This window comes from Pinus tabuliformis, chromosome 8, assembly GCF_031772625.1.
Source record: "Pinus tabuliformis cultivar Carrire ecotype Pingquan chromosome 8, CPIR1, whole genome shotgun sequence".
NCBI classification, from domain to species: Eukaryota; Viridiplantae; Streptophyta; class Pinopsida; order Pinales; family Pinaceae; genus Pinus; species Pinus tabuliformis.
The window spans coordinates 1,713,828,129-1,713,844,019 of record NC_142294.1 but is presented as its reverse complement, the minus strand read 5'-3'; the positions used below and the strand labels follow the sequence as shown (position 1 = coordinate 1,713,844,019).

The following is a 15,891-nucleotide window of genomic DNA, read 5'->3' as shown; positions in this document are numbered from 1 at the left end:
AAACACTAAAAGTTGGATTTTTTTTGAATTTGAATGAATCCAAGTATGATACAGTCATTCCTAGATGCATTCATATTTTTGCTCCTCAAAGGAAAATAGATTTACGTGTGTTTGGCTCCATTAAAGTAAATAGAAACATGAGTAAATGTTGTAACAAGAGTGCAACATTTATAAAATGCTCAATTGATTTACGTGTGTTTGGCTCCATTAAAGTAAATAGAAACATGAATAAATGTTATAACAATAGTGCAACATTTATAAAATGCTCACCAAACCTTAGTACAAAATTGGTTTTTTGTTTTTCAAAATCTTATTGGTTTGATCTACAAATAAAAAAATTAGGCTTCCAAATTATAAAAGTTGTTCTTAGATAAACTCTAAGTATCAACAATTAACACGTAGTTTAGTAATTATAAATGTTAGTTACCTCAGTACGAACTAACATATCAATTTTTTCTCAAAAATATAAAGACATATTGGAGTAGATGCATCCCACTACCTAGAGCAATAATATTTCCATTCCCTAGTACATTTGTAAAAAAAAAATTCTCAACAAATATATTGCGTAATAGTTACGCTGTAAGGCGTTCCCCTCTGAAATCAACCTCCCAAAATGTCTTAGTGTTGTAATCGTAGCCCTTAGATCTAGTGTTAGACGATGGGAGAAAAATGAGCCGTTGATTAAGAGGTTAAAGTTTTTTAGGGTTGAGAGGGTGTTGAGGGGGCGGCGGCGGACCTGCAGAGGCGACCTGCAGAGGCGGACCTGCATGCGGGTGTTGAGGGGGCGGCGGACCTGCAGAGGCGGACCTGCATGAGGGCCGCGTAGTCGTGCGTTGCCTCTGGTGTTTCAGCTGCCTCGAGGAAGTAATGGCCACGTAGTCGTGTGTTGCCTCTGATGTTTCAGCTGCCTGGAGGAAGTAATGGAGTCTTTTATAAAGCTTTTTCATGTGGCTTGTAATCCTGACAGAGATTCTGGTCACCGGTTTGGGGTTCGCACCTGCTACAGAGGAGAAGGCGCTCCTCCAAAGCCACGCTACGACAGCAGCTGAGTAAGATTACAGACAGTTTCGTTTCTTTCTTGGTTTCTGGATTCCAGTCGTAAAACTATAATTGCTTTCATTTCCTCTGTAATTAGTGGTTGGTCAATCGCCGTTGTGTTTAAAATTTACTGCCGGAGAAGATTTCCTTTAGAAATCGAAGTTACCTGTGCCCACTTGATACTTGTAACAGTGAACTGATCAATCGGTTGAGCCTTGACGCATGCTCTCTGTTTCTTCTTCCTCTGTATCTTTGCCCTGAAATTCAATGTAGAAGTAGATATCAACATTTCAATGATTTCCCATAATAAGATGCTTGTACACATGGTAAGTGGAATGTTCCACCTCATCATATGTTGTATCCCACCTTTGATTTCTGTATTGACTGCACATTGGCATGATGGATGGAACCCCACCAAACACAGAACCTGTAATGCCCTATTTCATAATGCCTTTAAAAAAAGAGAAAAAACAAGAATAGAATAAAAAACATACCGGAGTGAGTGGATGTCAGGCTCATGAAAAAGTAAATCACTGCCCAGTTAGGTTCGAAGCGAAGATATTCATTCATGTCCTCCGTTTCAGTGGTCTCCACTGTCCACCCTGTAATGCAATACAAAAGCAAAGATCAGCCATCGAGTGCCTTCACATGCATATAGGGAGTTTTCTTTACCTGTCCCCGATATCCCAGGAGCGCATTACCGCCTTATTTGGGATACCCCAAGCAATTCAATCGATTATTTGTCTGCCAAGAAGTCATAATTATGGTAGCATTTACAGCTGAATAGCTACAGGCAATAAGCTTGCATGAGCTGAGGATGAAACCCGAGGTAAGAGTCAATTGAAAGGGAAGAAAGAACTGAGAGCACCATCTGGGATGGCTGAATTTGTTCTCCAGAAATATGGTTGAGTTGATATTTCTGATTTCAAGAATGTGTTGTTTTCTTAAGTATTTTTCTTAAGGAACTTAAAAATGTCTGGTTGTAAATTCACTGATATCACTGTTATCAACAGTTCTGTATAGTCACTAACAAGCTTACTGCTCCCTCATCAAGTGCTGGGCTTTCTTTGTCAACAAAGAACTGTTATAAAAACAGTCATCAAGCCATTGTCACAAGGTCACTATATCAAGTCCCCTTACATCAGCGCTTAGAAGTTATTGCCACAAGGTTACTGCTACAGGAAGTAGTTCAGACTTCAGTCCTCATACTTCAGAATTCTCTCTTCAAGGATCTGTCTCTTTTCAGATGTTTGATGAGCAGACATACACGTTGCATTACACAAAAGGCACTACACACTGTGGAACTTTGCTTCTATAGTATTAAGGTCACAGGGTTACTTTATGATATATGACAAAAGCCAAATTAAAGATGATTGCTATGATTACTAACAACAAGCCTACGACACAATAGTAATCATACGCATTTCATGTTGCTGCATCATGATTCTGTTTCTAAATAATGTGTCCCCTTACATTTTTTATGTCAATCAAGTTATACCAGAGTTGGATACATCAACTTGTTCTCAATCGAACATTCTAGCTCAGACCATTTAGGACTAACTCTTTGCCATGCTCAAGTAAGACCTGGTAAGGTCAATTATCACCAAGGACTTAGCAGGCTGCAAGTCCTTGGTGATAATTGCTAGAAAACCTATAGGTCAGACCTGACAGAAGAGTCTAAGGAAGTTTGTGCTTTGTGATGCATCTCCTCAAGTATTTTTCTTAAGGAACTTAAAAATGTCTGGTTGTAAATTTCTTCCCCTATCAGAAACAATGCCTGGGAGGTGTTTTCCGATCTGAAAACAATAACTTACTGTTTATAAGCATGAAGGATACTAATGAAAATAATTGGCAATTAAATAAAGCCTATTTTCTGGAGTCTGATGATCCATTATTCCAAATATTTAAGCTATAGGTTATAGTTCAAGTGTTGAAATATGGTTGAGTTGATATTTCTGATTTCAAGAATGTGTTGGGTTCCTTGCATAAATACACTATTGCTATTGAGCTGTCATTACTATGTCTGATAGAGCTTATATATATTGTCAAGTTAGTATTTTAGTGAAGCCATGGTTGTATGATTGATGTGCTACTAAGACCTGGTAAGGTCTTTTTGGGACATGACTTAGCAGGCTGGCCTTTTAGGACCAGAGCTCTACTAAGGGCTAAGCTTATATGATTGAGGCTCTACTTATATAAAACCTTTCAGGACCTAAAGTTCTACTTACATAGGACCTTTCAGGGTTATATATATTGTCAAGTTAATATTTTAGTGAAGCCAGGGTTGTATCATTGATGTGATGCCATCGTTTCCATTATGAATAACTACGAGTTGATATAACTGTAATTGCTTTACGCTATTGACAGTAAAGAACTGAAACTTGTGTATGTATACCTGATATACACTATGCATTGCAGCATGTAGGAGGAATGGTAGTATCTTATGTAGTTCCTTCAGACACCCATATAGAAGTCCGTCCTCCCATCAGATAAAATGTACAGACTTGACAATATGAATGTTTGTGTGATAGGAATATTCCCAGAAAAATTATTGTAAGTTAATATGCATGTAACCAATGTGCTACTAAGACCTGGTAAGGTCTTTTTGGGACATGACTTTGCAGGCTGGCCTTTTAGAACCAGAGCTCTACTAAGGGTTAAGCTTATATGATTGAAGCTCTACTTATATAAAACCTTTCAGGACCTGAAGTTCTACTTACGTAGGACCTTTCAGGGTTATATATATTGTCAAGTTAATATTTTAGTGAAGCCAGGGTTGTATCATTGATGTGCTGCCATCGTTTCCATTATGTATAACTACGAGTTGATATAACTGTAATTGATTTATGCTATGGACAATAAAGAACTGAAACTTGTGTATGTAAACCTGATATACACTATGCATTGTAGCATGTAGGAGGAATGGTAGTATGTTATGTAGTTCCTTCAAACACCAATATAGAAGTCCGTCCTCCCATCAGATAAAATGTACAGACTTGACAATATCAATGTCTGTGTGATAGGAATATTCCCAGACAAATTGTTGTAAGTTAATATGCATGTAACCAATTCAAACAACCAAGAATGAGAATTGAAATTCTGTAAGTTAATATGGAGTGACCAATTCATACAGCCAAGCACATTTTAGGAGACAAAAAGAACATTATATTATCCGTTCAATATAAGTAATAGTTACAAGCATCTCAAAAGAAATAACAAATAGACAACCCATTTTCCTTCCTACATAATTGCCAAACCATAATAATCAACCCATTTTCCTTCCTATATAAAGAACTGAAACTTGTGTATGTTTTCCTGATATACACTATGCATTGCAGCATGTAGGAGGAATGGTAGTATCTTATGTAGTTCCTTCAGACACCCATATAGAAGTTCGTCCTCCCATCAGATAAAAGCATTTCCTGTGAAAAATTGATGGGCCACATTCGTAATCAATGAAACAAATATGAAATAATTAGAATGATGTTATTTGATGTTAGAACCTCAGTATCGGTTAATATAAAAAACAAATGTTATAGTTCCTTAGCCAGAGATATCTTCGAGTAGAGTTCGGTCCATGGCTAGCATCAAGCGATTCACATAGGTTCTATTATCAGTTTGGAGTTTGGACTACCCTCTTACATTTTTTATGTCAATCAAGTTATACCAGAGTTGGATACATCAACTTTTTCTCAATCGAACATTCTAGCTCAGACCATTTAGGACTAACTCTTTGCCATGCTCAAGTAAGACCTGGTAAGGTCAATTATCACCAAGGACTTAGCAGGCTGCAAGTCCTTGGTGATAATTGCTGGAAAAACTATAGGTCAGACCTGACAGGAGAGTCTAAGGAAGTTTGTGCTTTGTGATGCAGCTCGTCAAGTATTTTTCTTAAGGAACTTAAAAATGTCTGGTTGTAAATTTCTTCCCCTATCAGAAACAATGCCTGGGAGTTGTTTTCAGATCTGAAAACAATAACATACTTTTTATAAGCATGAAGGATACTAACGAAAATAACTGGCAATTAAATAAAGCCCGTTTTCTGGAGTCTCATGATCCATTATTCCAAATATTTAAGCTATAGGTTATAGTTCAAGTGTTGAAATATGGTTGAGTTGATATTTCTGATTTCAAGAATGTGTTGGGTTCCTTGCATAAATACAATATTGCTATTGAGCTGTCATTACTATGTCTGATAGAGCTTATATATATTGTCAAGTTAGTATTTTAGTGAAGCCATAGTTGTATCATTGATGTGCTACTAAGACCTGGTAAGGTCTTTTTGGGACATGACTTAGCAGGCTGGCCTTTTAGGACCAGAGCTCTACTAAGGGCTAAGCTTATATGATTGAAGCTCTACTTATATAAAACCTTTCAGGACCTGAAGTTCTACTTACATAGGACCTTTCAGGGTTATATATATTGTCAAGTTAATATTTTAGTGAAGCCAGGGTTGTATCATTGATGTGCTGCCATCGTTTCCATTATGAATAACTACGAGTTGATATAACTGTAATTGCTTTACGCTATGGACAATAAAGAACTGAAACTTGTGTATGTATACCTGATATACACTATGCATTGCAGCATGTAGGAGGAATGGTAGTATCTTATGTAGTTCCTTCAGACACCCATATAGAAGTCCGTCCTCCCATCGGATAAAATGTACAGACTTGACAATATCAATGTCTGTGTGATAGGAATATTCCCAGACAAATTGTTGTAAGTTAATATGCATGTAACCTATTCAAACAACCAAGAATGAGAATTGAAATTCTGTAAGTTAATATGGAGTGACCAATTCATACAGCCAAGCAAATTTTATGACACAAAAATAACATTATATTATCCGTTCAATATAAGTAATAGTTACAAGCATCTCAAAAGAAATAACAAATAGACAACCCATTTTCCTTCCTACATAATTGCCAAACCATAATAATCAACCCATTTTCCTTCCTATATAAAGAACTGAAACTGAGAGCACCATCTGGGAGGGCTGAATTTGTTCTCCACACTAGAGATTTTCATCTTCTTGGTAATATGAGGCTCTTTCGACAAATCAAAGCTTAGACCCTTCATTCTAAGCTCCTGAACACATCTGCTCAGAGCTCTGGAATCGTTTATATCCTTGTGCAGCATCTTCATAACTTTTCTTTTGAGAATGAGCTTGTACTGAATGGCACATATGAGAACCAAAGGCGTAATGCCAGACAAGGTAGAAGGAATCAATCGATTATTTGTCTGCCAAGAAGTCATAATTATGGTAGCATTTATAGCTGACTAGCTACAGACAATAAGCTTGCATGAGCTGAGGATGAAACCCGAGGTAAGAGTCAATGCAAAGGGAAGAAGGAACTGAGAGCACCATCTGAGAGGGCTGAATAGCACATCACTCTTAGGTTGAATCAAATAGCATTAGCAATTTGAACTCTCTATCCGGTCAATTTGAACATAGTACTATTATGAACTCTCTATCCGGTCAATTTGAACAGAGTACTATTCTGTGTGCTTGAATGTCGAGAACAGAGTACTATTCTAATTGCTGCCGATTTTCTGTGAATGATATTTACTTCACATCATTATCACCGATAACAATGCATAAATCCCAATCTATTGGCGTAGTTGTAGTTGTGGAAAACCCATCCCAGCCGCATTTTAAAGTAGCGAGAAAAACCGGGTTGCTTATATATTGTGTTTTATTTTGCATTCTCTTTTCAGTGGCTACACTATGCATATGGTTATTTTTTTCTTTTGCATGTAAAATATGTGAATTGACATCTTCAAGCAATCATTTCAGCTGGAGTTTGATAGCACATCATTGTTACATTGAATTCTATTCAATGGCTAGGCTATGCATATGGTTATTTTCTGCTATTGCTTGTAAAACTTGTGAATTGACGTCATCAAGCATGCACTTCAGCTGGAGGAGTTTGATAGCACATCACTGTTAGGTTGAATCAAATAGCATTAACAATTTCATGATTTCTGTTGGCACCTATTGGCACCATACTACCATCTCCAAGTCTGCTTCAATCAGGCTTTGTTAACTTTGTCAGTGGTTTATCCTATGCTTGGTGTTTTGAACTATGCTCTCAGGTTATTCAATCAGGCTTTGTTAACTTTGTTAGTGGTTTATCCTATGCTTTCTGCCAAATTTGTGCAACATTAAATATAAATATGGCCTTCAACTTGCTGTTTAGAACTATGCTCTCAGGTTATTCAATCAGGTTTTGTTAACTTTGTCAGTGGTTTATCCTATGCCTTCTGCCAAATTTGTGCAACATTAAATATAAATCTAGGCTTCAACTTGGTGTTTTGAACTATGCTCTCAGGTTATTCAATCAGCCTTTGTTAAATTTGTCAGTGGTTTATCCTATGCTTTCTGCCAAATTTGTGCAACATTAAATATAAATCTAGGCTTCAACTTGGTGTTTTGAACTATGCTCTCAGGTTATTCAATCAGGCTTTAATGTGCATATATATATATTTCCCATGTAACGAAGTACAACCTTATCTTCTATTGGGTTCCTTGCATAAATACACTATTGCTATTGAGCTGTCATTACTATGTCTGATAGAGCTTATATATATTGTCAAGTTAATATTTTAGTGGAGCCAGGGTTGTATCATTGATGTGCTGTCGTCGTTTCTAATATGAATAACTATGAGTTGATATAACTGTAATTGCTTTACGCTATGGACAATAAAGAACTGAAACTTGTGTTTGTATACCTGATATACACTATGCATTGCAGCATGTAGGAGGAATGGTAGTATCTTATGTAGTTCCTTCAGACACCCATATAGAAGTCCGTCCTCCCATCAGATAAAATGTACAGACTTGACAATATCGATGTCTGTGTGATAGGAATATTCCCAGCCAAATTGTTGTAAGTTAATATACATGTAACCAATTCAAACAACCAAGAATGAGAATTGAAATTCTGTAAGTTAATATGGAGTGACCAATTAATACAGCCAAGCACATTTTAGGAGACAAAAAGAACATTATATTTTCCGTTCAATATAAGTAATAGTTACAAGCATCTCAAAAGAAATAACAAATAGACAGTCCATTTTCCTTCCTACATAATTGCCAAACCATAATAATCAACCCAAAGCATACATATTGTAGAAATATAGTTGCCTCTTAGTTGTATGTAGTTAATCCGAAATCAATATCCTCAACCATACTTTTACAACTTGCCAACTGGGATGCTAGGTCTCCAAGAACTGAAAGATCCATCTAGTGTTATTGAGACTCGAGAGAATGAAATTACAGACAATGTCAATAGTGGTCTTTTTTGCTTGTTCGTTCCAGCCTGTCCACCTGATTCACCTCACACAAATCTGAATCATGATCTTACCAGCTCCCTGGATTAATGCCAACACTTTCCATTTTGTTGGCAGTTCTTACATATAGCCAAGCTGCTCTTAACAGTTCTTATGTAATCACATGTTGCTCTATCTTGTGTATTTGCCTCTGTTTAGGAGAGTGGACTCTAAAGTTGTTACAACGCGATATTTTCTAGCATTCATGTAATACGCAGATAGTTGTGTATTGTTTGCAGGGCTTCAGATTTAACGATATCTGCTTCTTTATGATCTTCTTGTAATCATGTGTTGTTCTATCCATAAACAAAAATTTCCGTTCATTGCTCCTCAAAGTAAATTGCTAAAAGCTTTGTGTAATCACTTTAAATTATGAATGTAACATCAAAAGACATTGACAAATTTCTCTAAATTTCAGCATCTAACACGTTCAGAGTTTTTTCATTTACATTTAATCATATAGTAACCAAGGCACTATTGACATGTCATATGAGGTATGCCTCTAATAACTAGATATTTGCCTGGAAGGAGATATATTAGTCTTCAGATTTTGTTATCATTTGTCTTCCCCTTATTCTTGTTTTGGTAATATTTACATGTTTCTAAGATTCAAGTCTCTGCACTTTCCAGAAGGAGAAATGTATTATGCTGTGTTATGCACGTTATTGTTAAGAATTATTGGTGAAAATAAATTTTCATGGTATTAGTGGAGTAATCACTCGCCCTCTTAGAGGATTGAAGAGCTTTCTCCCTTGTGGAACAAGTATAAGCATGAAGATATCTTTGTGTGGACCTCCTAAGGTACGGTGAGAATATGGCTTGCCTAATGAGCATGGAATTGCATATGAGGCTTGAGCCATGAGCTTTGCTAGCTCAAAATCAAAATCAAAATTCCTTTCAAATGGAAACAAATTCTGTTCCTTAGTGGTGTGTGTCCTAAGTCCACAGGGGAGCAAGGGCAACAAACGAACTTCTTTCTAAAGAACTAACAACAGATGTGTCTAAGCAAGTTGAATTTTGCTATGTGATGAACTAGGATTTGGTGCCTATTGTATTGATGAAATTTTTGTGTTGAGGGTTGCTTTTATTTCAGATCTTCTTTTCCCAGGTTTCGTATTAGGAAAAATGTTTGTTCTTTTAAAGTAGAAATATCATTATACAGGCTCTGCTTTTATCTTTAATGAGTCAATATTTTCTTGGGCAAAATTTGGCAAAAGAACTTGTAAGATCGAGGCAAGCTATTAAGTGCCTTTATGAGAACAGGGCACAGCTGAATTCGATATCTACGCACGTTGGAGAAAGTGGTGGTAATTTTTTCTTTACTACTTGTTCTCGGATCATCCTGCATGTAGTTTAATCTCTGTTCTGTTATTGAATTTGCAGTTGTTTCTCCCTACCTTTATCTGACAATATCCATTTTTTACTATGTGTCAAGCAGTTGCAAGCTAAATATGATATTAACTAATTTGTTGTTGTTGTTCGACTTTCAACGTTGAAGGACATTTCTGGACGTTCTCTGTATTACTTCATCTCTGGTAACAACCTTAATCTCCTTTCCGATTTTTTGCTTCATTTCTATTTCATCCATGGACCATGATAGAAAAGCATCTTCCATCAATTGTACATTAGCCACTGAGAAAATATAGAGTCTTACTTAAAAGCAGAAAGTGTTTTTCATGTATTTAACATTATGTATATTATAGAAGTAAAAGACGAATCTTTTATCATATTGTTCAAGTTCCTTTGGAGAGAATCCTTAATAGTAAGTGAGTATTATGGTATACATTTTTATTTGTATACTATTATTTTGCATAGCACTATGCAGCTTATGTTGGTTACTCACACAACAATGTTAAATACAGATAATTTTCCTTGGCCTACTCTGTTTTGTCACTGGGCAATTCAACTTTCAGCATTGAGGGACATTTCTAGGCATTTTCTGTATTGCTTCATCTCCTTTCCGATTTTTTTCTTTATTTATATTTCATCCATGGACCATGATACAAAATCCTCTTCCATCAATTGTACATTAGCCACTGAGCAACTATAGAGTCTTATAAATTTCATTCAAAATTATTTCCCAATGGAAATGTTTCAGTTATATATATGCTTTCTTGATAATTTAAACTTTATTCCTTTCTGTGGATTATGTTGGGTTTTCTTTCTGCAAAGACTATTAATTTGCATAGCACTGTCCAGCTTATGTTGGTTACTCACACAGTAATATTAAATACAGATACTTTGCCTTTGCCTACCGTATTTTCTCACTGGGCCATTCAACTTTCAGCATTGAAGGACATTTTCTGGACGTTTCCTGTGTTTCTTCGTCTCCGGTAACAACCTTAATCTCCTTTCCAAATTTTTGCTTCAATCTAAGGAAGTCTGTGCTTTTTGATGTAGCTCCTCAAGTATTTTTCTTAAGGAACTTAAAAATTTCTGGTTGTAAATTCACTGATATCACTATTATCAACAGTTCTGTATAGTCACTAACAAGCTTACGGCTCCCTCATCAAGTGCTGGGCTTTCTTTGTCAACAAAGAACTGCTATAAAAATAGTCATCAAGCCATTGTCACAAGGTCACTATATCAAGTCCCCTTACATCAGCGCTTAGAAGTTATTGCCACAAGGTTACTGCTACAGGAAGTAGTTCAGACTTCAGTCCTCATACGTCAGAATTCTCTCTTCAAGGATCTGTCTCTTTTCAGATGTTTGATGAGCAGACATACACGTTGCATTACACAAAAGGCACTACACACTGTGGAACTTTGCTTCTATAGTATTAAGGTCACAGGGTTACTTTATGATATATGACAAAAGCCAAATTAAAGATGATTGCTATGATTACTAACAACAAGCTTACGACACAATAGTAATCATATGCATTTCATGTTGCTGCATCATGATTCTGTTTCTAAATAATGTGTCCCCTTACATTTTTTATGTCAATCAAGTTCTACCAGAGTTGGATACATCAACTTGTTCTCAATCGAACATTCTAGCTCAGACCATTTAGGACTAACTCTTTGCCATGCTCAAGTAAGACCTGGTAAGGTCAATTATCACCAAGGACTTAGCAGGCTGCAAGTCCTTGGTGATAATTGCTGGAAAAACTATAGGTCAGACCTGACAGAAGAGTCTAAGGAAGTCTGTGCTTTGTGATGCAGCTCCTCAAGTATTTTTCTTAAGGAACTTAAAAATGTCTGGTTGTAAATTTCTTCCCCTATTAGAAACAATGCCTGGTAGGTGTTTTCAGATCTGAAAACAATAACATACTTTTTATAAGATGAAGGATACTAATGAAAATAATTGGCAATTAAATAAAGCCTAATTTCTGGAGTCTCATGATCCATTATTCCAAATATTTAAGCTATAGGTTATAGTTCAAGTGTTGAAATATGGTTGAGTTGATATTTCTGATTTCAAGAATGTGTTGGGTTCCTTGCATAAATACACTATTGCTATTGAGCTGTCATTACTATGTCTGATAGAGCTTATATATATTGTCAAGTTAGTATTTTAGTGAAGCCATGGTTGTATCATTGATGTGCTACTAAGACATGGTAAGGTCTTTTTGGGACATGACTTAGCAGGCTGGCCTTTTAGGACCAGAGCTCTACTAAGGGTTAAGCTTATATGGTTGAAGCTCTACTTATATAAAACCTTTCAGGACCTGAAGTTCTACTTACATAGGACCTTTCAGGGTTATATATATTGCTAAGTTAATATTTTAGTCAAGCCAGGGTTGTATCATTGATGTGCTGCCATCGTTTCCATTATGAATAACTACGAGTTGATATAACTGTAATTGCTTCACGCTATGGACAATAAAGAACTGAAACTTGTGTATGTATACCTGATATACACTATGCATTGTAGCATGTAGGAGGAATGGTAGTATCTTATGTAGTTCCTTCAGACACCCATATAGAAGTCTGTCCTCCCATCAGATAAAATGTACAGACTTGACAATATCAATGTCTGTGTGATAAGAATATTCCCAGACAAATTGTTGTAAGTTAATATGCATGTAACCAATGTGCTACTAAGACCTGGTAAGGTCTTTTTGGGACATGACTTAGCAGGCTGGCCTTTTAGGACCAGAGCTCTAGTAAGGGCTAAGTTTATATGATTGAAGCTCTACTTATATAAAACCTTTCAGGACCTGAAGTTCTACTTACGTAGGACCTTTCAGGGCTATAGATATTGTCAAGTTAATATTTTAGTGAAGCCAGGGTTGTATCATTGATGTGCTGCCATCGTTTCCATTATGAATAACTACGAGTTGATATAACTGTAATTGCTTTACGTTATGGACAATAAAGAACTGAAACTTGTGTATGTATACCTGATATACACTATGCATTGCAGCATGTAGGAGGAATCTAAGGAAGTCTGTGCTTTGTGATGCAGCTCCTCAAGTATTTTTCTTAAGGAACTTAAAAATGTCTGGTTGTAAATTCACTGATATCACTGTTATCAACAGTTCTGTATAGTCACTAACAAGCTTACGGCTCCCTCATCAAGTGCTGGGTTTTCTTTGTCAACAAAGAACTGTTATGAAAACAGTCATCAAGCCATTGTCACAAGGTCACTATATCAAGTCCCCTTACATCAACGCTTAGAAGTTATTGCCACAAGGTTACTGCTACAGGAAGTAGTTCAGACTTCTGTCCTCATACTTCAGAATTCTCTCTTCAAGGATCTGTCTCTTTTCAGATGTTTGATGAGCAGACATACACGTTGCATTACACAAAAGGCACTACACACTGTGGAACTTTGCTTCTATAGTATTAAGGTCACAGGGTTACTTTATGATATATGACAAAAGCCAAATTAAAGATGATTTCTATGATTACTAACAACAAGCCTACGACACAATAGTAATCATACGCATTTCATGTTGCTGCATCATGATTCCATTTCTAAATAATGTGTCCTCTTACATTTTTTATGTCAATCAAGTTATACCAGAGTTCGATACATCAACTTGTTCTCAATCGAACATTCTAGCTCAGACCATTTAGGACTAACTCTTTGCCATGCTCAAGTAAGACCTGGTAAGGTCAATTATCACCAAGGACTTAGTAGGCTGCAAGTCCTTGGTGATAATTGCTGGAAAAACTATAGGTCAGACTTGACAGAAGAGTCTAAGGAAGTCTGTGCTTTGTGATGCAGCTCCTCAAGTATTTTTGTCAAGGAACTTGAAAATGTCTGGTTGTAAATTTCTTCCCCTATCAAAAACAATGCCTGGGAGGTGTTTTCAGATCTGAAAACAATAACTTACTTTTTATAAGCATGAAGGATACTAATGAAAATAATTGGCAATTAAATAAAGCCTATTTTCTGGAGTCTGATGATCCATTATTCCAAATATTTAAGCTATAGGTTATAGTTCAAGTGTTGAAATATGGTTGAGTTGATATTTCTGATTTCAAGAATGTGTTGGGTTCCTTGCATAAATACACTATTGCTATTGAGCTGTCATTACTATGTCTGATAGAGTTTATATATATTGTCAAGTTAGTATTTTAGTGAAGCCATGGTTGTATCATTGATGTGCTACTAAGACCTGGTAAGGTCTTTTTGGGACATGACTTAGCAGGCTGGCCTTTTAGGACCAGAGCTCTACTAAGGGCTAAGCTTATATGATTGAAGCTCTACTTATATAAAACCTTTCAGGACCTGAATTTCTACTTACATGGGACCTTTTAGGGTTATATATATTGTCAAGTTAATATTTTAGTGAAGCTAGGGTTGTATCATTGATGTGCTGCCATTGTTTCCATTATGAATAAATATGAGTTTATATAACTGTAATTTCTTTACACTATGGACAATAAAGAACTGAAACTTGTGTATGTATACCTGATATACACTATGCATTGCAGCATGTAGGAGGAATGGTAGTATCTTATGTAGTTCCTTCAGACACCCATATAGAAGTCCGCCCTCCCATCAGATAAAATGTACAGACTTGACAATATCAATGTCTGTGTGATAGGAATATTCCCAGAAAAATTGTTGTAAGTTAATATGCATGTAACCAATGTGCTACTAAGACCTGGTAAGGTATTTTTGGGACATGACTTAGCAGGCTGGCCTTTTAGGACCAGAGCTCTACTAAGGGCTAAGCTTATATTAATGAAGCTCTACTTATATAAAACCTTTCAGGACCTGAAGTTCTACTTACGTAGGACCTTTCAGGGTTATATATATTGTCAAGTTAATATTTTAGTGAAGCCAGGGTTGTATCATTGATGTGCTGCCATCGTTTCCATTATGAATAACTACGAGTTGATATAACTGTAATTGCTTTACGCTATGGACAATAAAGAACTGAAACTTGTGTATGTATACCTGATATACACTATGCGTTGCAACATGTAGGAGGAATGGTAGTATCTTATGTAGTTCCTTCAGACACCCATATAGAAGTCCGTCCTCCCATCAGATAAAATGTACAGACTTGACAATATCAATGTCTGTGTGATAGGAATATTCCCAGACAAATTGTTGTAAGTTAATATGCATGTAACCAATTCAAACAACCAAGAATGAGAATTGAAATTCTGTAAGTTAATATGGAGTGACCAATTCATACAACCAAGCACATTTTAGGAGACAAAAAGAACATTATATTATCCGTTCAATATAAGTAATAGTTACAAGCATCTCAAAAGAAATAACAAATAGACAACCAATTTTCCTTCCTACATAATTGCCAAACCATAATAATCAACCCATTTTCCTTCCTATATAAAGAACTGAAACTTGTGTATGTTTACCTGCTATACACTATGCATTGCAGCATGTAGGAGGAATGGTAGTATCTTATGTAGTTCCTTCAGACACCCATATAGAAGTTCGTCCTGCCATCAGATAAAAGCATTTCCTGTGAACAATTGATGGGCCACATTCGTAATCAATGAACCAAATATGAAATAATCAGAATGATTTTATTTGATGTTAGAACCTCAGTATCGGTTAATATAAACAAAAAAAGTTATAGTTCCTTAGCCAGAGATATCTTCGAGTAGAGTTCGGTCCATGGCTAGCATCAAGCGATTCACATAGGTTCTATTATCAGCTTGGAGTCTGGACTACCCTCTTACATTTTTTATGTCAATCAAGTTATACCAGAGTTGGATACATCAACTTGTTCTCAATCGAACATTCTAGCTCAGACCATTTAGGAATAACTCTTTTCCGTGCTAATGTAAGACCTGGTAAGGTCAATTATCACCAAGGACTTAGTAGGATGCAAGTCCTTGGTGATAATTGCTCGAAAAACTATAGGTCAGACCTGACAGGAGAGTCTAAGGAAGTTTGTGCTTTGTGATGCAGCTCCTCAAGTATTTTTCTTAAGGAACTTAAAAATGTCTGGTTGTAAATTTCTTCCCCTATCAGAAACAATGCCTGGGAGGTGTTTTCAGATCTGAAAACAATAACATACTTTTTATAAGCCTGAAGGATACTAATGAAAATAATTGGCAATTAAATAAAGCATGTTTTATGGA

General features: G+C 36.1%; 1 protein-coding gene across 1 annotated transcript in view; it reads right to left on the bottom strand.

Moving 5' to 3' along the window:
• Window positions 1-689: 689 nt before the first annotated feature.
• Window positions 690-15,891, bottom strand: part of LOC149242870 (chaperone protein dnaJ 10-like) — a 33,711-nt gene continuing 18,509 nt past the window's right edge. The window contains exons 5-8 of the mRNA XM_089371054.1: window positions 1,533-1,640; window positions 1,405-1,465; window positions 1,205-1,295; window positions 690-908 (exon numbers count right to left, since the gene is read on the bottom strand). Coding sequence (XP_089227180.1) covers window positions 690-908; window positions 1,205-1,295; window positions 1,405-1,465; window positions 1,533-1,640 — 479 coding nt within the window. The remainder of the gene's footprint in view (window positions 909-1,204; window positions 1,296-1,404; window positions 1,466-1,532; window positions 1,641-15,891) is intronic.